The sequence below is a fragment of the Panthera onca genome, chromosome E2 (assembly GCF_046562875.1).
Source record: "Panthera onca isolate mPanOnc1 chromosome E2, mPanOnc1 haplotype 2, whole genome shotgun sequence".
NCBI classification, from domain to species: domain Eukaryota; kingdom Metazoa; phylum Chordata; class Mammalia; order Carnivora; family Felidae; genus Panthera; species Panthera onca.
In genome coordinates, this window is record NC_138353.1 from 4,800,515 (window position 1) to 4,825,525 (window position 25,011).

Consider the following 25,011-nt stretch of genomic DNA (forward strand, 5'->3'; position numbering starts at 1 on the left):
GCTTTTTGTCTGGTCACCTTCCTAAATACTTCCCAATAGGATCACTTGTGGAATTTCAAAAAATGATCATATCGCCCCCTCCCCCCCCCCCCAGATTCTGTCAATCAATGTTTGTTGAAACAATGGTGTTGTTTTAATTAAGTGCTCCAGGTGATTCTAAGAGAATCCAGGATGAAGCACAAAGGTTTCCCAACAATTTAGGAGGGGTGAGTGCAGGCTTTGGCTCTAGGAGAGGTGCCAGGTTCTCCTCTATAGGAGTTGGAGAGGATCAAGGCCGTGTAACAAAGTGTGCCTATGGTGTAGCAGCATTTGTGGGATGTAGTGGCATCTGTGGGAGGAGAAGCATCTGTGGAAAGGAGAAGAGGAAAACTCAGAGGTTGGCATCCAATTAGGAGCTCAAAATGTTCTGAATAGCTTTTTACACAAAGGAGTAGGAAGTTGGGCCTTTTCTACATTTCAAAGTCTGGCCTGCAGGTGATCAGTTTACAAGTGTAGAGGCTGTGTTAGTGGCTTGGAAGACATTTTCTGCTGATGCAGCTGTGAGATCTCCAGCAAAATCTTCAGAGAAGAAACCCAGGGGACCAGGTGAAAGAAGAAATGGCCAGTTCTCAGGTAAGCTGTGCATCTGAGGGCAGGGACCCTGCCCTGTTTTTCTCTTGAAGGCCCATGCAAACTGAAATCGCAAGTGTTGGTTTTTCTAGTTCTGAGATTTCTGCTTTATTTTTTCACCCAATTTTTAACCTTTTCAGATGATACTCAAGATTAGGTTTGTAGAACACTTTTCCCTTGTATCGCTGAGCCTTCTCCCCCTTCTCCAACTCCAAATTAAAGTTCTGCAAGTATTGAAAATATTCCCTTTGTGAACGATCCACAGGGGAAGGCGTTGAGTCCAAGATTCCTGTTGCTGGTGGAGTCTGGTCCTGCATAGCACTCAAGGAAAACAGTTCCCATTTAGGTCAGATCTGGATGCTTAATCACCTCTCTGGAGACCAGGATGAAGAAAATGCACAAATACACAGGATGGATATGAGGCCCGGATTAACTCCAAAGTTGTCAGATAAAAGGAAGACTCTTGCTGCTTAGAATGTTGAAAAGATACCCCATTTGCAGGTTGTTTCATTACAATTTCATTTCAATTTATTTCATAAGGTAGATTTACCGAGTGATATGCAGAAACCATCCCATTTCAACTGGAACAATCTTTCTTCTGGCCAAGTTTCTCTTTGCCTGTAGTTTCTGATGAAAGGAACAGAGGTAAAAGAAATGTCGATAGGATTAAATTTTCTTACAGTTTGTCATCCATTGATAAACACTAGATATAGGCAGAGTATGACATTGCTCAAGGAATTCACAATTGCCTTCATGTGAATGCTTTGCCAGAGGCAAAAGGGAAGCTCAGCTTGAGGAGAGCCAGACTGCCAGTATCCTGTAAGTCTTCTTAACTATCTGAAAATGCTTTAGAAACTTCTTTTATCTCTATGCCTCCAACTTAAAGCATACCATCAGTGTCTCCTCAAATCCTACTGCAGCCCTTGGCGCCCACAATTCCTCTCCCTGTGCTTTCATGAAAACAGCTTTTTTGACCAAAGAGGTCTCCAGAATCCTTTCTTGACCACTTGCTCCCAACCCACATCCCACCCGTTGCCACTGGACAATGAAGACTCTCACCTTTGTGTAGTAGAGATAATGACTTCTGGGAGTGGAGGTTCTAAATCACTCGGACCTCCATCCTGTAGACAGTTTACTCCACATTCTTGATGCAAATCTATTCTTCTATTTAGTTTGTATTTTCAGAACAAGAAAAGAAGAATCCCATAGTTTACATGCTTGCACCTTCGAAACCTGAAACAGAATAGAGCAGAAATGAGGACTGAAACAAAAGCTTTCAATGAAACAGTATATGGTGGGATCATCAAGCACAATGGTCAAGAAACAATTCTGGAGATGTTGGATGATGCAAGATAGCTTATTGGAGTCGCACAGACACTGGACCTGTGGGCAGAGGGAGCCATATGGTGGCTTCATGAAGCTTATATGTCCTGGGGGGGAGGGGAGCTGCACGCAGTATTAGATCACAAATGTTCCTTTTATTTTTTTTTAAGTTTATTTACTTATTTTGAGAAGGAGACAGAGTACGTGAGCGGGGGGGGGGGGGAACGGGGAAAATTTGGGAGAGAAAGAATCGCAAGCAGGCTCCACATACTCAGCAGCATGGAGCCCTCCTGGGGGCTCAAACTCATGAACTGTGAGATCATGACCGAAACCAAAACCAAGAGACAGAGGCTTAACCCACTGAGCAACTCAGGAGGCCGTTCCTTTGAATTTCTGAGTGTAAAACTGCTTCTGCAGGATTTCTCTGGTGATTACCATTCAGTTCAAGGTTACTTATTGAGACATATAGGCAGTCAGGAGACCCCTTAAGAATGTAGCAACCAGCACTTACTTGATGCTTATTAAAACTCTGCAGGCTCTAGGTCAGGCTTCTCTGGTGGAGGTGCACATTTTGCTGTTTGTATCCCTCATCATACTAGATTCAGAAATAATAGCTGGTTTATGTATATCATTCAATGTGTTTGTGTTGACAGTGTGAATAAAAGACCTAAGCATCATTATCCAAAACTAGATTTATGAGTGTAATGTCATTGAGGATGTTTCTTAGTTTCCACGACCATTTTCTGCTCTTCCCTTGTTTCCTGTAGTTTGTGTGAGAGACGGGGAGATTGAGAGAACAAGTGGAGAAGGCGCAGAGAGAGAGAGGAAGAGAGAGAGACAATTTAAAAGCAGGCTCCCTGTTATCATCGCAGAGCCCAATGTAGGGTGCATACACAGGAGCCTGGAGATCACAATCTCAGTCAAAATCAGAAGTCAGATGCTTAACTAACTGAGCCACCCAGGTGGCCCTCCACTCTATCACTTTTAATATGTATATAACTGCTTTCTAAATGTATGGGTGTGTGCATGAAGTGTAAAACAGAAGACCAATTTTGTGTGGACACTTTCTGGTTTCCATCATTCTTTTCAGCTTTCACACATGTTACTAACGTTGCTTTAGGGTCCCGTCTGGATATTGACCACTGTGTCGTTTTAGATCAACTCTAGGTCAGATAACCCAGGTTAAAACGGAATCTCTTCCATGTACTGGATGCTTGACAAAATATCCACAGAGAAATAGAATAACCTGTTTGCTCTCATAGATGATAATTGTTTATAATTATGATTATTATTCATTTTCCATTAATTTATGAAAAATGAGTAGATGCTATCTACTAAGTAGGAAATGCTCAGAAAGGCGCCTTGTTGCCTTTTTTGCTATTCTAGTAGAACCTGTGGTTGTTATAAAACCCATTTAGTTCCAAGTACTCCATGAGTTCCTGCCTTTGAATTCTTGCTCTTTGTTATTCAAATATCTATTCCCTGGCCAATAGGCTAATGTCTTGTCAGCAATGCAGAATCTGGGGGCACTTGGGTGGCTCAGTCAGTTAAGCATCTGACTCTTGATTTCAGCTTAGGTCAGTAGCTCATGGTTCCTGAGATGGAGCCCCAAGTCAGGCTCTGCACTGTCAGTGGGGAACCTCCTTGGGATTCTCTCTCTCTCCCTCTCTACCCCTCCCCCACTTGCTCTCTCTCCCCCTCTCTAAAAATAAGCATATAAACTTAAAAAAAATAAAGCTCTTCAATGCACCATTGTGAAATTGTAATTCATATTAGAATATGCTACGTACATTGTAACACACCCAGACTTTCCATCTAAGAAATAGACACCAGGTATACTACGTGATATGAATATAGTATGTAAAAATGTGGATGCCTTTGTTGATGCCTTCATTTTATAAATTCGCTTGAATAAACACAATATTTACACTGGTTCTTACCTCAAAGTAAGAAAATAGATGAAAGCATATCATTGTGTTGAAAAATGTCTTCCTGCGGAAAGCAGGAAACTCCTCAAAGTCAGAACCAGTTTTCCCAATATACCTAAACAAACAAGAATTCACTTCTTGGTGAGTCACAGATAGAATATATACCAGCTGGGGTTGTCACACAAAGGAAACGTGATTTTCAACAATTAAGGAGATCACAGGGAATCACTTCCAAAGCAGAGACCCCGGGAAGGGAATGGTTTCATATATAGTCAGGGTGGAGAATTAGAGGGAGAGCCCATCACCTTATGTAAAGGTGCAGATCAGGTTACACTTGGGCCTGAAGAAAACAGTTGTATACAGGGGGGCCTGGGTGGCTCAGTTGGCTGAGCATCCAGCTTCAGCTCAGGTCATGATCATGCAGTCTGTGTGCTCGAAATCTTGCGTTTTGTGAGTTCGAGCCCTGCACTGGGCTCTGTGCTGGCAGCTCAGAGCCTGGAGTCTGCTTCCAATTCTGTCTCCCTCCCAGTCCTTCCCTTGCTCCTGCTCTGTCTCTCTCTCTCAAAGATAAGTAAATACACATTGGAATGTTTACTTTTTGAAAACAAGCAGTTCCATACCTACTCTGGATGTTACATAGTAAATGAGGTTTGTGCTCACTCTTAGGTGGAGAGTTTAGCATTAGAATGAGGTCATGGTAACAATCCTCTCCCCGTGGTTGACACCACTGTCTACTTGCTTAGGAGTGAGTCAGGGGATGAGCTCAGACACGGTGGGTATAAGCTCTTTCTCAGATGACATACCTTTTGTTGTATACTTTCTGTTTCCATCACAAGAGTTGATGGCCCTGGGGTGTTGTTGCCTGAAGTAACAGATAAGGTTGAAAGAAGAACTAAAATAAAATGAGGGACTGAGGGCAGTGGGTATCAACAAGTAAGCAGTGAAGATCAGGTCTTGGGGTCCAGCTGGTGACATTAACTCCCTCTTGCATCTTAGGTACCATTATGAATGCTGCCTATGGCTACTTGGTAACTGTGGTATTTGTTGCAGGGACTGCTGACCTTCAGGGATGTGGCCATAGAATTCTCTCAGGAGGAATGGGGATTCCTGAACCAGAGTCAGCGAGAACTGTACAGGGATGTGATGTTAGAGACCTATGGACACCTCCTCTTCTTGGGTGAGGATAACTCCTTCCAGACTTCCCAAACCACACTCGCGGGTTTGTTCCTTCCTTGGAAGACTGTCTTTTGGAAGCTTCCTCTTGCATGACTGGGATTCAGATCCCTGCAGTCAGAGAAAGAAGTCGAGTTTGTAGATATAGAGAAATATCTTCATGAGGTTTCCTTTCCAGCTGTAGATTCCCCTTCTTTACGGTGAGGTAAGAGCATCATCATCTGTAGATGAGTGGTAATTGTAAACATTGAGTGGCATAAAATGGTACTGCCCACTTAAGCTCCCAACTGCTACTCATTCCTGTCGTGGTAGTACTTGGACGTGAGGTCACGATGTGAACGTTGGAAATTCCTGTCAAGTATACTAAAGGGGCTTGTGGGCAACAGCATTCAGAAATCATTTTCTGGAATTCTACAATGTCCTCTCTCGTGTACTGAGCACAGTATTGGGGTGAAAGAATCTGAGAAACAGGCATGTTCTTTTTTTTTTTTTTTTTCCTGATAATCAGGCCTCATTGTGTCGAAACCTCACCTGGTCATTTTTTTGGAACAAAAGAGGGATCTCTGGGATGTGAAGAGAAAGAAGACGGTAGCCTCACCAGCAGGTAGGTGGGCATGAACAAAACAGATGACAGTGGTGATATGCAAATATTTAAAATATGGCTCAAGTAGCTCTCCTTGAATGGAAATTAGTTTGGAAGCCCAGTTTTATGTCTGTCCCACTCATAGCGGGACATCAGCTTTCCAACCCATCATACTCTTACATTCTCGAGGGATTCTTTGTTCTGCTCCAGTGATGGTCCATCACATCCACAGTGAGTGCCAGGAGACTCCCCTTGTGCGTTGAGTATCTCCAAAGTCTGAAAGCTTCTCCTTTGCTTTGAAGGCCCTGGAGAATTCTCCATATTCTGAGAAACTCTATTGTAAGTCATTCCCAGTTTCTGTTTTCGTGAGAAATGTGTCATAGTAGTGGTGGACAGAGTGGGTTTTGGTGTCCAAATCCCAGGAGCACTGGAGACAGGGATCACGTGATTTCCGGTTTATGCTTTCCATTGTTCCTGAGGCTATAATCTTTGTTTTTATTTCAATGTTTGTTTTTGAGAGAGAGACAGAGAGAGGCAGACAGACAGAGCAATTGTGGGGGAGGGGCAGAGAGAGACAGAGACATAGAATTTGAAGGAGCCTCAGGCTTTGAGCAGTCAGCACAGAGCTTGATGTGGGGTTCGAACTCACAGACCACAAGATCATGACCTGAGCTGAAGTTGGATGGTCAACCAACTGAGCCACCCAGGCGCCCCACTGATGCTTGAGGCTTAATCATACAAAACTGAGATTCAGTAATTCCCTCAGATAAAAAAGCATTTTCTAAAATGAGAAAATCTCATGCTCTATTTCACTTCAGAAGCTTATTTTTCTTATGAATGATAATAAGAAATTTCCAATTTATGTCTTCCATTCCTCAATGGTGAAATAATTTGTCCATGTGTATTCTAATATTCCTACCAACATTAATGCCACAGGGGAACTAGAACACTGAGAACTTAGAACTCACGGCCTGCCATAAAGACTCAATGGGTACGTTATTTCTCAGTAACATCATAATTTTCATCTTTTTTCTTGTATAATAGAAACTTCCTGTGCCTTTGTCATAAATGTTTTCACTTTCTGTGTGGCTCTTTATGAGATTCATTTCTGATTTATTAGATCAAAATTCTGACATGGCATGTGCATCATGAGGTATGAGGTAGATCATTTGGGTTGACCTGTTGGTCTTGCAGAGTTTTCCTGATATCATTTAGTTACCTGTTCTCTCTTCTTCCTCTGTAAGTCTCTCTAAGATGACCATTTGAATTGTTTACCATGGAATAGTGGCTTGATATTTGAATAAAATGGTTATTTTCCTTTTGGCTGTTAGACCGTGATTTACATATTTGTCCTGGACATTTATTTCACAGCTGTCGTTCTGTGTCCTTTAAGAACATTAGCCACCTGATCCCAGTGTCACCCATTACAGGTTCCTTACTTCCTGTGTGCTCTCTGCTGGATCCCTCCACTAGAAGGTTGATATTTTTTCTCTGTTATCATTAAGTATCTTTATGGGAAGATGTGCACTAATCATCTCATTTATTCTGGAAGCTTCCTCCTTCATTTCACCTTGTTTGTTGTCTGCTTTGGAAAATGAAGGATTCCTCCTATGTTTGCTGTAGGAACTGCTGTTGAAAGTAGAGATTGTGAATGAGAGCTCTGTCCTGTAAACTTCCATTTTATTCTGCCCTCATGTCCCATAGATACTCTTCCTTATCTCTTTTCTGTTGCTGCAAATAAAGAAAATGTGTATCACATTAGTTCAAATGCCTTAAAATTGTGAATGTAATCCAGCACAAAACATAAAGGAGACCTAGACTTTTAATGCTATAGAAGACTCAAAAACAATACCTATTGGTATTTCTTTTTTTTTAAATATGAAATTTATTGTCAAATTGGTTTCCATATAACACCGAGTGCTCATCCCAACAGGGGCCCTCCTCAATACCCATCACCCACCCTCCCCTCCCTCCCAACACCCATCAACCCTCACTTTGTCCTCAGATTTAAGAGTCTCTTATGGTTTGCCTCCCTCCTTCTCTAACCTGTTTTTTATTTTCTTTCCCTCCCCCATGGTCCTGAGTTTCTCAGGATCCACATAAGAGTGAAAATACATGGTATCTGTCTTTTTCTGTATGACTTCTGTCACTTAGCATAACACTCTCCAGTTCCATCCACGTTGCAACAAAAGGCCATATTTCACTCTTTCTCATTGCCAAGTAGTAGTCCATTGTGTACGTAAGCCACAATTTCTTTATCCATTCCTCAGTTGATGGACATTTAGGCTCTTTCCATAATTTGGCTATTGTTGAGAGTGCTGCTATAAACATTGGGGTACAAGTGCTCCTATGAATTAACACTCCTGTATCCCTTGGGTAAATTCCTAACAGTGCTATCGCTGGGTCATAGGGTAGCGCTATTTTTAATTTTTTCGGGAATCTCCACACTGTTTCCCAGAGCGACTGCACCAGTTTGCATTCCCACCAACAGTGCAAGAGGGTTCCCGTTTCTCCATCCTCGCCAGCATCTAGAGTCTCCCGATGTGTTCATTTTAGCCACTATGACTGGCGTGCGGTGGTATCTGAGTGTGGTTTTGATTTGTATTTCCCTGATGAGGAGCGACCTTGAGCATCTTTTCATGTGCCTGTTGGCCCCCTGAATGTCTTCTTTAGGGAAGTGTCTATTCATGTTTTCTGCTCATTTCTTCACTTGATTTTTTGTTTTTCGGGTGTGGAGTTTGGGGAGTTCTTTATACATTTTGGAAACTAGCCCTTTTTTCATATATTATTTGCAAATATCTTTTGCCATTCCGTTGGTTGCCTTTTCGTTTTGTTGATTGGTTCCTTTGCTGTGCAGAAGCTTTTTATCTTCATGATGTCCCAATAGTTCATTTTTGCTTTTAATTCTCTGGCCTTTGGGGATGTGTCAAGGAAGAAATTCCTGCGGCTGAGGTCAGAGAGGTTTTTCCCTGCTTTCTCCTCTACGGATTTGATGGTTTCCTGTCTCACATTCAGGTCCTTCATCCATTTTGAGTTTATTTTTGTGAATGGTATAAGAAAGTCATCTAGTTTCAACCTTCTGCATGTTGCTGTCCAGTTCTCCCAGCACCATTTGTTAAAGAGACTGTCTTTTTTTTCCATTGGATATTCTTTCCTGCTTTGTCAAAAATTAGCTGGCCATATTTTTGTGGGTCTAGTTCTGGGGTTTCCATTCTATTCCATTGGTCTATGTGTCTGTTTTTGTGCCAATACCATGCTGTCTTGATGATGACAGCTTTGTAGTAGAGGCTAAAGTCTGGGATTGTGATGCCTCCTGCTTTGGTCTTCTTCTTCAATATTACTTTGGCTATTCGGGGTCTTTTGTGGTTCCATACATATGTTAGGATTGCTTGTTTTAGCTTCGAGAAGAATGCTGGTACAATTTTGATTGGGATTGCATTGAATGTGTAGATAGCTTTGGGTAGTATTGACATTTTGACAATATTTATTCTTCCAATCCATGAGCATGGAATGTTTTTCCATTTCTTCACATCTTCTTCAATTTCCTTCATAAGCTTTCTATAGTTTTCAGGATACAGATATTTTACATCTTTGGTTAGGTTTATTCCTAGGTATTTTATGCCTCTTGGTGCAATTCTGAATGGGAGCAGTTTCTTTATTTGTCTTCCTGTTGCTTCATTATTAGTGTATAAGAATGCAACTGATTTCTGTACATTGATTTTGTATCCTACGACTTTGCTGAATTCATGTATCAGGTCTAGCAGACTTTTGGTGGAGTCTATCACAGGTTTTCCATGTGTAGTATCATGTCATCTGGAAAAAGTGAAAGCTTGACTTCATCTTTGTCAATTTTGATGCCTTTGATTTCCTCTTGTTTTCTGTGTGCTGATGCTAGCACTTCCAACACTATGTTAAACAACAGCGGTGAGAGTGGACATCCCTGTCGTGTTCCTGATCTCAGGGAGAAAGCTCTCAGTTTTTCCCCATTGAGGATGATATTAGCTGTGGGCTTTCATAAATGGCTTTTAGGATGTTTAAGTGTGTTCTTTCTATCCTGACTTTCTCAAGCGTTTTTATTAAGAAAGGATGCTGAATTTTGTCTAATGCTTTTTCTGCCTCTATTGACAGGATCATATGGTTCTTATTTTTTCTTTTACTAATGTGATGTATCACGTTGATTGATTTGTGAATGCTGAACCAGCCCTGCGGCTCAGGAATGAATCCCACTTGATCATGGTGAATAATTGTTTCTATATGCCGTTGAATTCGATTTGCTAGTATCTTATTGAGAATGTTTTCTTTCATATTCATCAGGGATATTGGGCTGTAGTTCTCTTTTTTTACTGGGTCTCTGGTTTAGGAATCAATGTAATGCTGGCTTCATAGAATGAGTCTGGAAGTTTTCCTTCCCTTTCTATTTTTTGGAGTAGCTTGAGAAAGATAGGTATTATCTCTGCTTTAAATGTCTGGTAGAATTCCCCTGGGAAGCCATCTGGCCCTGGACTCATATTTTTTGGGAGGTTTTTGATAACTGATTCGATTGCTTCGCTGGTTATGGGTCTGTTCAAGCTTTCAATTTCTTCCTGTTTGAGTTTGGAAGTGTGTGGGTGTTTAGGAATTTGTCCATTTGTTCCAGGTTGTCCTGTTTGTTGGTATATAGTTTTTCATAGTATTCCCTGATAATTGCTTGTATTTCTGAGGGATTGGTTGTAATAAATCCATTTTCATTCATGATTTTATCTATTTGGGTCCTCTCCCTTTTCTTTTTGAGAAGCTTGGCTAGAGGCTTATCAATTTTGTTTATTTTTTCAAAACCCCAACTCTTGATTTCATTGATCTGCTCTACTGTTTTTTTAGATTCTATATTGTTTATTTGTGCTCTGATCTTTATTATTTGCCTTCTTCTGCTGGGTTTGGGTTGTCTTTGCTGTTCTGCTTCTGTTTCCTTTAGGTGTGCTGTCAGATTTTTTATTTGGGAATTTTCTTGTTTCTTGAGATAGGCCTGGATTGCAGTGTATTTTCCTCTTAGGACTGCCTTCACTGCATCCCAGAGGGTTTGTATTGTTGTATTTTCATTTTCGTTTGTTTCCATATATTTTTTAATATCTTCTCTAATTGTCTGGTTGACCCATTCATTCTTTAGTAGGGTGTTCTTTAACCTCCATGCTTTTGGAGGTTTTCCAGACTTTTCCTGTGGTTGATTTCAAGCTTCATAGCATTGTGGTCTGAAAGTAGGCATGGTATGATCTCAATTCTTTTATACTTATGAAGGGTACAGTCTTTAATTTAAAGTCAGTTTGTCTGATATAAGTATGGCTACTCCAGCTTTCTTTTGAGTTCCAGTAGCATGATAGATAGTTCTCCATCTCCTCACTTTCAGTCTGAAGGTGTCCTTAAGGTCTAAAATGAGTCTCTTGTAGATAGCAAATAGATGGGTCTTGTTTTGTTTTGTTTTCCATTCTGATACCCTATGCCTTTGTTTGGAGCATTTAGTTCATTTACATTCAGTGTTATTATAAAAAGATATGGGTTTAGAGTCACTGTGATGTGTGTAGGGTTCATGCTTGTAGTGATGTCTCTGGTACTTTGTTTCACAGGATCCCCCTTAGGATCTCTTGTAGGGCTGATTTAGTGGTGATGATTTCCTTCAGTGTTTGTTTGTTTGTTTGGGAAGAACTTTATCTCCTTCTATTCTAAATGACAGAATGGCTGGATAGAGGATTCTCAGCTGCATATTTTTTCTGTTCACCACATTGAAGGTTTCCGGCCATTCCTTTCTGGCCTGCCAAGTTTCAGTAGATAGATCCGTCACGAGTCTTATCAGTCTCCCTTTATATGTTAGAGCATATGTATCCCTAGCTGTTTTCAGAATTCTCTCTTTATTCTTGTATTTTGCAAGTTTCACTATGATGTCATGCAGAGGATCGATTTAAGTTACGTCTGAACGGAGTTCTCTGTGCCTCTTGGATTTCAATGCCTTTTTCCTTTCCCAGATCAGGGAAGTTTTCAGCTATGATTTCTTCAAGTACACCTTCAGCACTTTTCCCTCTCTTCCTCCTCTGGAATCCCAATTATGCGTATATTATTGTGTTTCTTCATATCACTTAGTTCTGTAATTCTCCCTCATACTCCTGGATTTTTTTTTTTATCTTTTTCTCAGCTTCCTCTTTTTCCGTAATTTTCTCTTCTAATTCACCTATTCTCTCCTCTGCCTCTTCAATCTGAGCTGTGGTCGCCTCCATTTTAATTTGCACCTCATTTATAGCATTTTTTATCTCCTCCTGTTTCTTAGTCCCTTGATCTCTGTAGCAATAGATTCTCTGCTGTCCTCTATACTTTTTTCAAGCCCAACGATTAATTTTATGGCTATTATTTTGTTTTATTTTATTTATTTATTTTTCAACGTTTATTTAATTTTTGAGACAGGGAGAGACAGCATGAACGGGGGAGGTTCAGAGAGAGAGGGAGACACAGAATCTGAAACAGGCTCCAGGCTCTGAGCTGACAGCACAGAGCCCACGCGGGGCTTGAACTCACGGACCCGAGATCATGCCCTGAGCCGAAGTCGGATGCTTAACCGACTGAGCCATGCAGGCACCCCTATTATTTTAAATTCATTTTCTGTTATATTGCTTAAATCGTTTTTGATCAGTTTGTTAGCTGTCACTACTTCCTGGCGTTTCTTTTGAGGAGAATTCTTCCGTTTTGTCATTTTGGATAGTCCCTGGAGTGGCACAGAACTGCAGGGCTCTTCCCCTGTGCTGTCTGTGGTAACTTGTGTTGGTGGGCGGGGTCGCAGTCAGACCTGATGTCTGCCCCCAGCCCACCACTGGGACCACAGTCAGACTGGTGTGTACCTTATCTTCCCCTCTCCCAGGGGCAGGACTCACTGTGTAGTGGTGTGGCCCCTGTCTGGACTACTTCCACACTGCCAGGCTTGTGTTGCTTCCTCTGTGGGATCTGGCTTATTAGCCAGGGTGGATCCACCGGGTACACAGGGGCGGGAGGGGCAGGCTCAGCTCACTTTGCCTTTGGTGCTCCAAGGCCAGCTGCGGGAGGGACCCTGCAGCACTGGGAGGGAGGCAGACCCTTTGGAGGGATGGTTGCATAGAAGCACAGTGTGGGTGTTTTTGCAGTTCAAGCAAGTTTCGTGATGGGAACTGGTTCCCTTTGGAATTTCAGCGGGTGGATGGGCGAGGGAGTTGGCACCGCCAGCACCTTTGTTCCCTGGTGAGCTGAGCTCTGTTCTCCAGGGTTCAACAACTCTTCCTCCCATTATTTCTAGTCCTTCTGCTCTCCGAGCAGAGCTGTTGACTTATAACATTCCAGATGTTATGTCCTGCTTGGCTGTCAGAAAACACTCGGTATGGCCCCTCTGCATTTGCAAGTCAGACTGGGGGCTCTGCGTTGCAGGGCAGGCTAACCCTCCACTGCTCCGTCTCCCTCCCACCAGTCCATGTAGTGCGCACCGCCTCTCCGCCCTTCCTACCCTCTTCTGTGGGCCTCCTGTCTACGCTTGGCTCCAGAGAGTCCATTCTGCTAGTCTTCTGGCAGTTTTCTGGGTTATTTAGGCAGATGTGGGTGGAATCTAAGTGATCAGCAGAACGTGGTGAGCCCAGCATCTCCTACACTGCCATCTTCCCCTCCTTCTGTCCTCCTCTGTATTTCTGAGTTTGTGTGTTTGTGGTGTATTTGCGAGTCACAAAAACCTTTCTCCACAATAGATGTATAATCTGTATGTCACTGAAAACATTTCTTAGTTTCAGGGAGAGTAAACATTTTTCATTCTATCACTTTTATTCTTTTGTATTCAATTGGTAATTTTTGTATTTTATGTGGAATCTTCACTTTTCTCTTTATGTTACTCAGTTTCATGGTTTTAATATATTTGCATCACCATCACCACGTTGAAACTTTCGGTAAACTTACTTTTAGGATTGTCTCTGTATAATGGTTGGTGTGTTCCTCTTAGATGAATTTAAAGTCGGATAATCTGGATAAAGACACATATTATAGTATTATTGCAATTTTGCCAGATATTCTTTTGAAAGATGAAAAACAACACTATTGTTCTCATAGATTACTGGGATAGATGGGTGAATTCATGCAAAACTGTTAGAATGGTCTGTACTGTGTAGTAAGTGTTTAGGGAGAATTGTTGCTTCTGTTCATGATATGAGGCTTAGTAATTTCCTCATTATTCTTCAAGTTCAAAGTCCTCCCTGATTTCTTCTTGTGTTTTTTTTTTTTTTTTTTCTTGGAATATAGAAGTCTGGTTCTTGAAGTGATGATGTTGGCATGAGTTTCAGGTGTGTGAGAAATGTAGAAACTCAGACCCCACATAAAAATCGAAATCCGAATGTGAGTTTTAAGAAGATGCTCTGTTCGTTTTCATACATCACACTGACAATGTCACATTGACATTGAAGTGCACGCGTAGCTCACCATCACTTTTTTATTATTCTGTGTCTGTTTTCTTCTGTAGTACATTATTCTGACAACTGATTTTGTGGTATGTTGTAAATTAGGAAGTTTGGTGCCACCAGAATACTCTTTATGTTTCAAGATTATTGTTGGTATATATTATCCTGCCATACCCATGTGAATGTTCCATTTGGTTGTGATCTTTCTGCCAAAAATGTCATTGGGAATTTGATGGAGGTCGCATGAAATCAGTAGATCACTTTGAATATAGCGACAGTTGGATAATTTGAAGTATTCCAATGTAAGAACATGGATGTGTTTTCACTTACTTCTTCTTTCAATTCCTTCACAATATTTTATAGTTTTCTCTGCACCAGTTTTGACCTCTAGCATTATGTTGAGTCTTAAGTAGTTTATTCTCTGTGATGCTACTGTAACTGTAATTATATTTTGCGAGGGATTGTTCTTTGTTCTGTATAAACCATGAATTCTTATTTGTTGGGTTTGTGATCTCCAATTTTGTAAAATTTGCTTGAGTTTTAGCAGGTTTTTCAAAATGAGGATTCTTTAGGGGCACTTGGGTGGCTCAGTTGGTGGAGTGTCTGACTGTTGATTTTGGCTCAGGTCATGATCCCAGGGTCATGGGATCAAGCCCTGCCTCAGGCTCCACACCTAACATGCAGCTTGCTTGAGAGTCTCTGCCTCCCTGTGCCCCTAACTTACTTGCACACAGACTCTGTCTCAAAAGATAATAATTTAAAATTAAAAAAAAAATAGGGATTCTTCAGAGAAGAAGATAGTATCATGACAGACTAGGAGTACCATACCCTCATCACATCCCACAAACACATCTAGCTTACCACCAAACCGTCCTACATATCCCAAAAAGCAACCTTAAGACTGACAGAGGAATTACCCAGCTGATGAGAGAGAAGAGGTACATCGAAGATTGTAGGAAGTATAGAGATTTGGCTGGGGGAGCAACAGATTATAGTGCTGCTGAAAGTAGGGAACTGTGTTTGTGGAGAAGGATGAGAGAGAGTGGAGCCCAAAGAAGAATGCACAAGGAGAACATTTCCCTAATGTCATTATCTTGGAAAAGGAGAAGGCTTGCATTTTGTGCTTTCTTACAAACAGTGTGGCTTCAAGCCTTGAGTTTGGAAGTCGGCAGAATTAGCTTGGAAAGTCCAGGAGGGTACTGCACTGTCCTGGACAGAAGGTAGGTTCACAACCTGGGGGTAGACAGCATGGAAACAGCAATGTGAAGAGCATTTGGGGCACAGATGAGTGAGATTATTTGATATTCTAGGGGCCCTTCAATGAGGTGCATGATGGGGAACAAAGGAGCTGACTGGTTCCATTTCCTTCCCATGTTCCTCAGCATGAACACAGAGCACCCTGAGAGAAAGGACTCAGTAGGGACACTGGCTGCCTGCCTTGCTTACAACAGGCCCCAAGCCCCTATGCTCTGGTGGAACTGCCCTTCTCAGTCAAGCCTGACTCAATCCCAGCAAGGTTGGCCCCTACTTCAGGGGACCTGCATAATCTGCTGCCCACACCACATGTGACCACACAGTTCTGCATGGCCTCAGTTCTGGTGGAGTTGATGTCTGGTCTCATCTCACAAGCAGACCACAGCATAACCAGTCAAAACTCACCCCATTGAGGACAGGGTCCAAACACTGGCAGGAGAGCTTCTGCAGACCACTGGCGTCAAAGATAGAGCAGGAGACATAAGTGGCTATTTTAACATACAGAGGGTGGTGGAGATGTAGACAAAATGCCAAGATCGAAGAATTTTTCCAAAATGAAACAACAAGATATGGCCGTGGCCAGAGATTTCAGTGAAACACAGTATCAGTAACATTCCAAATGGAAAATTGAAGGCAACTGTCATAAGGATTCTCACTGAGCTTGTGAAAAGAAGACAGCAGTGAGGCTCTTACTACAGAGATAAGAGGCTTAGCAAAGGAAGAGTGATGTAAAATGCAATAAATGAGATGAGAAATGCACTTGATTCAATGAACAGCATGTTGGAAGAATGAGAGCAGCAAATTGGTGGCCTTAAAGACAAAATAATGGAAAATAATGAAACTTAAGGAAGAGAGAGACAGAGAGACAGAGTAGAACTATGCAACATGAAATAGCCTTAGGAAATCAGGGACTCCCTCAAAAGTGATAAGATTTATATTACAGGGGTCACAGAAGAAGATGAGCAAGGGGGTCAGAAAAGTTACTTCAGGGAATAATAGAAGGAAGCATCCCTAATCAGTTGAAGGAAACAGACCTGCAGATTCAGGAGGCACAGAACTCCATCGAAATCACCAAAAGGAGGCCAACACCAAGACATCTTGGAATCCAATTAGCAAACTACGGTGATAATGACAAAATCTTAAAAGCAGCAACACAGAGGAAGTATTTCACCCACCCTGAAAAGCATAAGGCCAGCTCAAGATTTCTCAACAGAAACTTGGCAACCCTGAGGGAGGGACATGACAGATTCAAAATGCTGAATGGGGAAAATAGGCAGCCAAGAACAGTCTCTCCAGGAAGACTATCATTCAGACTAGAGGAGAGAGAGAGATTTCCAGTCAAACAGAAACTAAAGGAGTTTGTGACCACTGGAACAGCCCTCCAAGACATGTTTAAGGATAGTCTTTGACTTCAGAGGAGAGACCAAAAGTGAGAAAGACAAGAAAGTATCAGAAAAAAATCTCCAGAAACAATGCCAAAAGTAATAATAAAATGGCAGCAAATAGGTATCTAGTCAATGATTCCTTTGAAGGGAAATGTACTATGCACTCCAATCAAAACACATAGGGTGTCTGAATGGATTTAAAAAAAACCCAAACCGATTAATCTGCTGCCTACAAAAGACTCAATTTAGACCTGAAGCCGTCTGCCAATTGAACGTGAGGGGCTAGAGAAGTTATCATGCAAATGGATGTCAAAAGAAGGCCAGTGTAGCAATATTTATATTCGACAAACTAGCCTTTTTTTGTTCTTGTATTGTGGTTATGTCCTCTTGGGTACCAGGGTAATGCCTGCCACCTAGAATGATTTTCAATGGGTTCCCTGTATTCTATTATTTGTAGAATTTTGATGAATTTTATCAGCAATTGCTTTTTTAAAAAAATATAATGTTCTCCATTACCATTTTAATAACTATTTATTTTGAGAGGAGAGATAAGAAGGAAGAGGTAAGGAGAGATAGAGATAGAGAGAATCCCAAGAAGGATGCCCAGTATCAGTGCAGAGCCCAGTGTGGGGCTGGAACTCACAAAGTGAGATCATGACCTGAGCCAAAACCAACAGTTGGATGCTAAACCAACTGAGCCACCGGGGCATCCAAGGAATTACTTGTTTAAAAGTTTGGTCCATTGACCAGTGAAGGCATGTGGTCTTGGTCTTTTCCAAATTGTCTAATATGTTAGTGTATGTTTGCTTTAGGAATCGTTTATCACACTATATGTTTCTGTGTGTAACTGTTGCCTCGTTTTCTTTTCCATTTTTCTTTTTCGTTGGTGTGTTTTTTTTTTCACTGTAAATATATTTAAAGTATTGTCAAGTTTGTTTGTTGTATTGGAGAAACGGAATTACTTTCAATGTTATGTTTATTTGGGTCTTCATTTTACCTCTTTCTTATTTTTCTTTAGCATTTCCTTTTACAGAATTTTAGATAAATTTCTTCATTCTTTTGTTGATTGAGGTGTAATAAAAGAAAAAGGTGAAATACAATAATTAACTCAATCATTTATAGCATAAAAAATTGAAAGTGGAGGGTCTAGTAGAAAAATTAGGAAAAAATGAATAATAATGATTACCAAAAAAAAAAAAAGTTTCCTTGGATTTTGTATAGATAATGTCATCCTCTAACAGCAATAATTTTGCTTTTTCTCTTCCAAGTTGTTTCCATTTTAGAATTGTTTTAAGTTTATTTATTTTGAGAGAATGGGAGTCGGGAGAAGCAGAGAGAAAGGGAGAGAGAGAGACAGAGAGAACCCCAACAGGCTCTGTGCTGTCAGCATGGAGCCTGATGTGGGGCTCAAACTCACATAGTGCCAGGTTGAAAACCAAGAGTCAGACAATTAAGTGAGCCAACCAAGTGCCCCCTATTTGGTTTCCTTTTATGTATTTTTTTCCTAATTGTTCTGAATAGTGCCAGTACTGTGTGGAATGGACATGGGAAAGTTGCTTCAATATCTTATTTGTGATCCTATAGGAGGAGCTTTTGGCCTTCTCATCGATTATGTTGGATTTCAGCTTTTCATACATACATGATCTTTATTAGGATGAAGTAGTTTCCTTGGATTCTTCCTTATTGAGTATCTTTAATCATGAAATGGTGTCCAATATGCTCACTTCCTGTCCTGTATCAATTAAGATAATCCTCTCTTTGTGATCTTTAGTCTGTAATGTGCAGTCCCAACTCGATAGTTTTCCATATGGTGAAACACTCTTGAATTTCAGGAAGAATTCCCAGTTGATTATGTCGTAAAATGGTAAAATGTGCTTTTGATTCAGTTTGTTTTTCATTTGTTTATTTGTTTTGAGAGGGAGAGGAAGGAAGAGGACAATGGGAGGGGCAGAGAGTGAGGCGGAAAGGGGATCCCAAGTAGGTTTTTCAGTTTGCAATGAACTGGACATGGGGCCTGATCTCACGACTGAAATCATGACCTGAGCTGAAGTCAAGGGTCGGGTGCTTCACCAACTTAGGCTCCCAGGCTCCCCTATTTGCTTAGTTTTATGGTGGACGTTGCATGAATATTCCCCACAGATGGTAATTCATAGTCTTCTATACTTCTGGCATCTTCCTTCAGCTTTGATAACCTGTTAAGGCTGGTATGATTAAGGGTTTTCATAATCTCCCTTCTCTTCACTCCCTAGAAATGTCTGGGGAGATTTCAAGTACTTTGTCATGTGTGTGTATGAATTATCCCGTGAATTCATCTGGTATAAGCATTTTCCTTGTTGGAAATGGTTTTTTTAAAAAATTTTTTTAATGTTTATTTATTTTTGAGACAGAGAGAGACAGAGCATAAACGGGGGAGGGTCAGAGAGAGGGAGACACAGAATCTGAAACAGGCTCCAGGCTCCGAGCTGTCAGCACAGAGCCCGACGCAGGGCTCGAACTCACGGACCGCGAGATCATGACCTGAGCCGAAGTCGGCTGCCCAACCGACTGAACCACCCAGGCGCCCCGGAAATTTATTTTTATATTTATTTTTAATTAAAAAATGTTTTTTAATGTTTTCATTTATTTTTGAGACAGAGACAGACAGAAAGAGACAGAGCATGAGCAGGGGAGGGGAGGAGAGAGAGGGAGGCACAGAATCCGAAGCAGGCTCAAGTCTCTGAGCTGTCAGCACAGAGCCTGATGCGGGGCTCAAACTCATGGACTGTGAGATCCTGACCTGAGCTGAAGTCAGATGCTTACCCAAGTGAGCCACCCAGGCGCCCCATTGGGAGTTTATTTATTACAGTTTTAATCTACTTAGTAGTTGTAGATACGATGATATTTTTCTTTTTTTCTTTTCTTTTCTTTTCTTTTTTTTTTTTTTTTTTTTTTTTTTGAGTGTGAGAGTGTCAGTAAGTGGGGGAAAAGACAGAGGTATATATAGAGAGAATCTTAAGCAGGCTTCTTGCTTAGGGTAGAGCCTGATACGGGGGTCCATCACATGACCCTAAGATCATGACCTGAGCCAAAATCAAGAGTTGGACGCTCAACCAACTAAGCCACCCAGGCTCCTCTTTCATTATGTTCTTTTCTCCATGATGATGTCAGGTAGGTTATTCCTTTTTTTGAAATAGGTACTTTTTTTTTTTTTTTGGATACCTATTTGTTAGCATGTAATTATTCTTTGTGCCAATTATAATTATTTTTATATCTATATCACATGTACTGTGTCACGTTACTTCTTCACTTCTGATTTTAGGAGAACTTCAATTATTCATCCTTACTTGATGGTGTTATAGATCTGTAAAATTTTTGGGTTATTTCTGAAAACAAACTCGTCCTGTTGTTTTATTCCTACTTTTGCTATATCGTATTTTCATCATTTCTGTTTGACTTTTAAATTAAATGTCCTTCCTTCTAAATTTTGGCTCATAGGATACTTTCCTGATTCTTTGTGACACAGGAATGTGATTTGTGCTACACCATTAAACAACTGCAGGATGATCTATAAGGCTATGTCTTCAACACGTTGTATGTAAGTTTCTGTGTCAAGGAAGAATGAATTCCCGATGAATCCTTCTCAACCATCTTCCTGACATTCTCTGACTGATTTGAAGGTTGTATATTAGAAGTTGTCAGTACATTCATGTGAGAGTAGTAATTGGAATGATGTTCCTTTTTTTGTTATTTGCTATCTTTCAGCTATATCTTCACATGGCACCCAGAATTTCCTGCCAAAGCCATGCATAGAAGCCTCTTTACAAAATGTGTCACTGGGTACATGGAAACATCATGCCCTTGAGAATTTACACTTGATAAACTGCGACAGTGATAGAAAGAATGAAGCACATCAGAAGTTTTATGAAGGACGTGGTCCAATTGAGACGAGTGCCCATAATAAGAACCTCACGGCCGCAAGTGGTGAAGGACATAAAACATCTTGGAAAACCGCCCTTTGTACATCCACTATTTGTGCAAAGGAGTGTGCATCTGTAAGAAGTTCCAATCGAATACACAAACATACATATTTGTGCAATGAAAATTTGGAACATTTGGAAAGTTACCCCATCCACAATGAAAACAATGCTTTGAGCCATTGTGAAAGTGGGATTGGATTGACCTTTCAGTCAAATATTTCTAAAACTCAGAGATTCAAAAATGAAGACAAAAGGCCTAGGACGTGTCAATTTGGGAGGCGCTTCATAGAGGAGGTGGCCCTGCAACATTACCAGAGCATTTTCAGTGGAGATACACTGGCTCAATACAGTGAATCTGAGACACAGTCTAACCAGGGCTCCCATGTTAGCAAACATCTGAGGACTCTGCAAGAAAACCATTTTGAATCTAATAAAGATGAGGAAGTCTTTTACCCAAACTCCAAACGTACCAAGAGTAAGAGAATGCAGAGGGTAGAAAATACTTCTAAATATGATGAATGTGGGAAAGCTCTGAAGCAGTCCTCCAGTATTGCTGATCATAGGAGGATTCGTGTGGGGGAAAACCCATACACAGGTAATGAATCTGGGAACATGTTTAGTCAATCGTTAAGTCTAAATACGTATAAGACAAGTGGTACTGGAGAGAAAAGGTACATTTGCAAGGAATGTGGCAAAACCTTTGTCAGACTCTCAACACTATCTCAACATCAGCAAATGCATACTGCAAAGAAAATTGACAAGTGTGAAGAAGGTGGTCAAACCTTTAAGGATGGGTCATCACTCCATGCAGACAGGCGAATCCGTACTGCACAGAAACCTTACAAATGTCAACAATGTGGCAAGGCCTTTAGCCAGCAATCATTGCTTACTCAGCATCAAAGAATCCACACTGGAGAGAAACCCTATGAATGTCAAGAATGTGGCAAGGCCTTTAAATGTCACTCATACCTTATTAAACATCACAGAACGCATACTGGAGAGAAACCTTACAAATGTCAAGAATGTGGCAAGGCCTTTAAGCAGCAATCATCCCTTACTAAGCATCACAGAATACATACCGGAGAGAAACCTTACAAATGTCAAGAATGTGGCAAGGCCTTTAGCCACCGATCATCCCTTGCCCAGCATCACAGAAGGCATACTGGAGAGAAACCTTACAAATGTCAAGAATGTGGCAAGGCCTTTCCCCAGCAATCATCCCTTAGTCAACATCACAGAATTCATACTGGAGAGAGACCTCACAACTGTCAAGAATGTGGCAAGGCCTTTATCCACCCATCATCCCTTACTCAGCATCACAGAATCCATACTGGCGAGAAACCTTACCAATGTCAAGAATGTGGAAAAGCCTTTAAGTGTTCCTCACGACTTACTGAACATCACAGAATTCATACTGGAGAGAAACCTTACAAATGTCAAGAATGTGGAAAGGCCTATAAAGCGTACTCACAGCTTACTCAACATCACGTAATTCATACCGGAGAGAAACCTTACAAATGTAAAGAATGTGGTAAGGCCTTTAGCAGGTACTCAACCCTTTTTCTACATCGCTTAATTCATACCGGACAGAAACCTTACCAATGTAACAAATGCAGCAAAACCTTTAATTTACCTTCAAGGCTTACTCAGCATCACAGAATCCATACTGGAGAGAAACCTTACAAATGTCAAGAATGTGGAAAGGTCTTTAGCCAGCAAGCATCCCTTAGTCAGCATAAGAGAATTCATAGTGGAGAGAAACCTCACAAATGTCAAGAATGTGGCAAGGCCTTTAGGTTGAAGTCAAACCTCAATGACCATCACAGAATTCATACTGGAGAGAAACCTTTCCAATGTCAACAATGTGGAAAAGCCTTTAGGATTAAGTCAAACCTTAATGGCCATCACAAAATTCATACTGGAGAGAAACCTTACGAATGTCAGATATGTGGCAAGGGCTTTACCAAATGCTCAGAACTTCATCAGCATCACAGAATTCATACTTGAGCCAACCTTACCAATGCACCGTGTGCAAAAGACTTTAATCACCAATCATCCTTTATTCAAGATTACAGAAATCATCTTGGAGCAAATGTTACAGAGTTTAAGACTGTGAAGGAATTTTCCCCCCATTTTTTAAAAAGTTTTTCTTCAATAGAATGAGAGGGAGGGTGCAGAGGCAGACACACACACAGAAGGAAAAGCAGGTTCCAGGCTCCGAGGTTTCGGCACAGACAGCTCAGAATCTGATGCAGGGCTCGAACCCATAAACTGCTATATCACGACATGAGGTGAAGTTGGATGCTTCACCGACTGAGCCACCCAGGCACCCCAAGACTGTAAGAGAACTTTTAAGGAGGGCTCATCGCTACTCCACATCACAGAATCCACATTGAGGATTAACGATACCCAAGTAAACAATGTGGCAAGACCTTAACCAATGCTGATCCCTGATTTCTTGTCAGAGAATATGTTATAGAGATGATTTTCCACAAAAAAAGAGTCTGGGAAGCCCTTTAATGGTGCTCAAGCCTCATTCCACACCACCAAATTCATACTTGAGAGACACCTTACAATTGTAGAGAATGTGGTGAAACGTTTCACTTGGCTCAAGCCTTACTCACCATCACATTGTTCATACATAGGAGGAACATTGAAAATGTGATGAATGTGGCACACCCCTAGGTGGAAGTCCTAACTTATTCAACATCATAATTCCCATATCAGAGGAAATATCTAAAATGTAAATTGAATGACAAAGATTTCAGCTGGAATTCAATCCTTATTCAATATCTCTAAATGCATGCTGAGTTGAAACCATACAAACCTAATGCATGAGGAAAGCCCTTCTTCATAAATACACCATTTGGAAAACATCAGAGAGTACCAAAAGGAAAGTAAGTTGAAAGAAAAGTACGTTTAAAAACATATGTAGCTGAACATAAAATGTCAACACGTGTCACAGGATTCACAGCAGAAAGCAATAAGTCAGTGTATTCAGACATTACATCAAAATACTTATTAGAAGGAATAATACAAAGTTAAACATTTAGATAATGTATACGCTATTATGCTTTAAATGATAAAAGGGATGGATTTTTGCATAGGTATAATCTCAGTGTTTTTACATTAACCTTTTTAAGATTTGTGACTAGTAAACATCAATATACTTCTTATTCTCAAATCACTTCAGAAAATTCATTTATTCCTAGTGGGCATGTGAATGTACGTGGCTGAGTGTTGCTACATCAATGATATGAGTTCCCTTCTTTCTTAGGTGGGACTCCTACATATGTAATTTTCCATGGAAGGTGAAGAAGAGTTGAATAAAATCTAAATGGAGATACTTTCTGTGCCTCTAACCTTGCTGTAATTATCATGAAAGAGGTGTTCAGGATACCATTGTCCATTTATTTCAACTACAAGTGCGTATTACAAATAAAAAGTTGTACTAAATGGTCTTTAAGGGAAAGAGGGTCGGTCCACTGAAAAACGTGATGCAGTTTCATCATAGCAACAGTTACAAGTACAGAATATCAACTGATGTGATTGAAAGGAAGAAATGTTCACAGATATCAGAAAGAGAAGAGCAAAACCTTACTAAGATGGCTAGGATTCTACATTCACATGTTTGAAGAATCACCTCAGGCCTGAAAGAATTTCAGTAGGCAAAATTAAGCTGTATATAATTTAAAATAGACTGTCATGTCTTCTGAGTCCTCATGGTAACCACCAAGCAAAACTGTTAATTGATACCCAAAAGATAAAGAGAGAAGAATCAAGGTTTACTATTCTTGAAAATCATCAGATCACAAAGGTAAAGAGAAAATGGAGAAGAAAGGGAGCAAGAATTCTAAAGTAGCCAGAAAACCATGAGAAGAATGACAACAGTAACTCCATGCCTGGATCAATACTTCCTTTAAACATAAAGGGATAAATTCCCCAATCAAAAGATAGAGATTGGCTGAATGGAAAGAGATCCAAGACCCAATGCTATGCTGCCTTCATGGGACTCCCATCTGCTTTCAGAACACACTCAGCCTGAAAGTGCAAATATTCAAAACGATATTGCATGCCATTGGAAACCCAAAGAAATGGGGTAGCTATCCTTCAGACAAAATAGACTTGAATGCAAGGACTATAATAAGACGCGGCAAAGGTCAGTATTAAACAAACGGGTCAGTTTGTGCAGAATTTTTAGTTAATGTGCTGTTTGGCAGAATGGCAACAAAGTTTGCCCCCATTTTGGTTTTGGAAGACAATAATAGTATGGTTTTTTAACTCACGTACTGACACATTGAAAAGAAACACCTTTTTCCGTAAGTGTGGGTGGTGTTTGTGCAGATGCCTGACTTGTAGTTTGTGTTATGTTTCTGA

The 25,011-nt window shown here is 40.7% G+C and overlaps 1 protein-coding gene across 1 annotated transcript; it reads left to right on the forward strand.

Annotated features, from left to right (window-relative positions):
- The first annotated feature begins 597 nt into the window (after positions 1–597).
- LOC144614700 (uncharacterized) lies at positions 598–22,641 on the forward strand. Its single transcript, XM_078439374.2, has 5 exons — positions 598–612; positions 4,911–5,037; positions 5,542–5,637; positions 20,420–21,365; positions 21,450–22,641. Exons 1-5 carry the CDS (start codon positions 598–600, stop codon positions 22,639–22,641), a joined length of 2,376 nt encoding a protein of 791 aa, XP_078295500.2.
- The last annotated feature ends 2,370 nt before the right edge of the window (positions 22,642–25,011 follow it).

Bases quoted from the DNA above. Each gene is read 5' to 3' on its own strand.
- LOC144614700 (XM_078439374.2), top strand. The intron at 5,038-5,541 runs GTGAGGATAACT...CCTGATAATCAG, and splicing joins TGGACACCTCCTCTTCTTGG to GCCTCATTGTGTCGAAACCT. The intron at 21,366-21,449 runs GCAAATGCATAC...CCATGCAGACAG, and splicing joins TCAACACTATCTCAACATCA to GCGAATCCGTACTGCACAGA.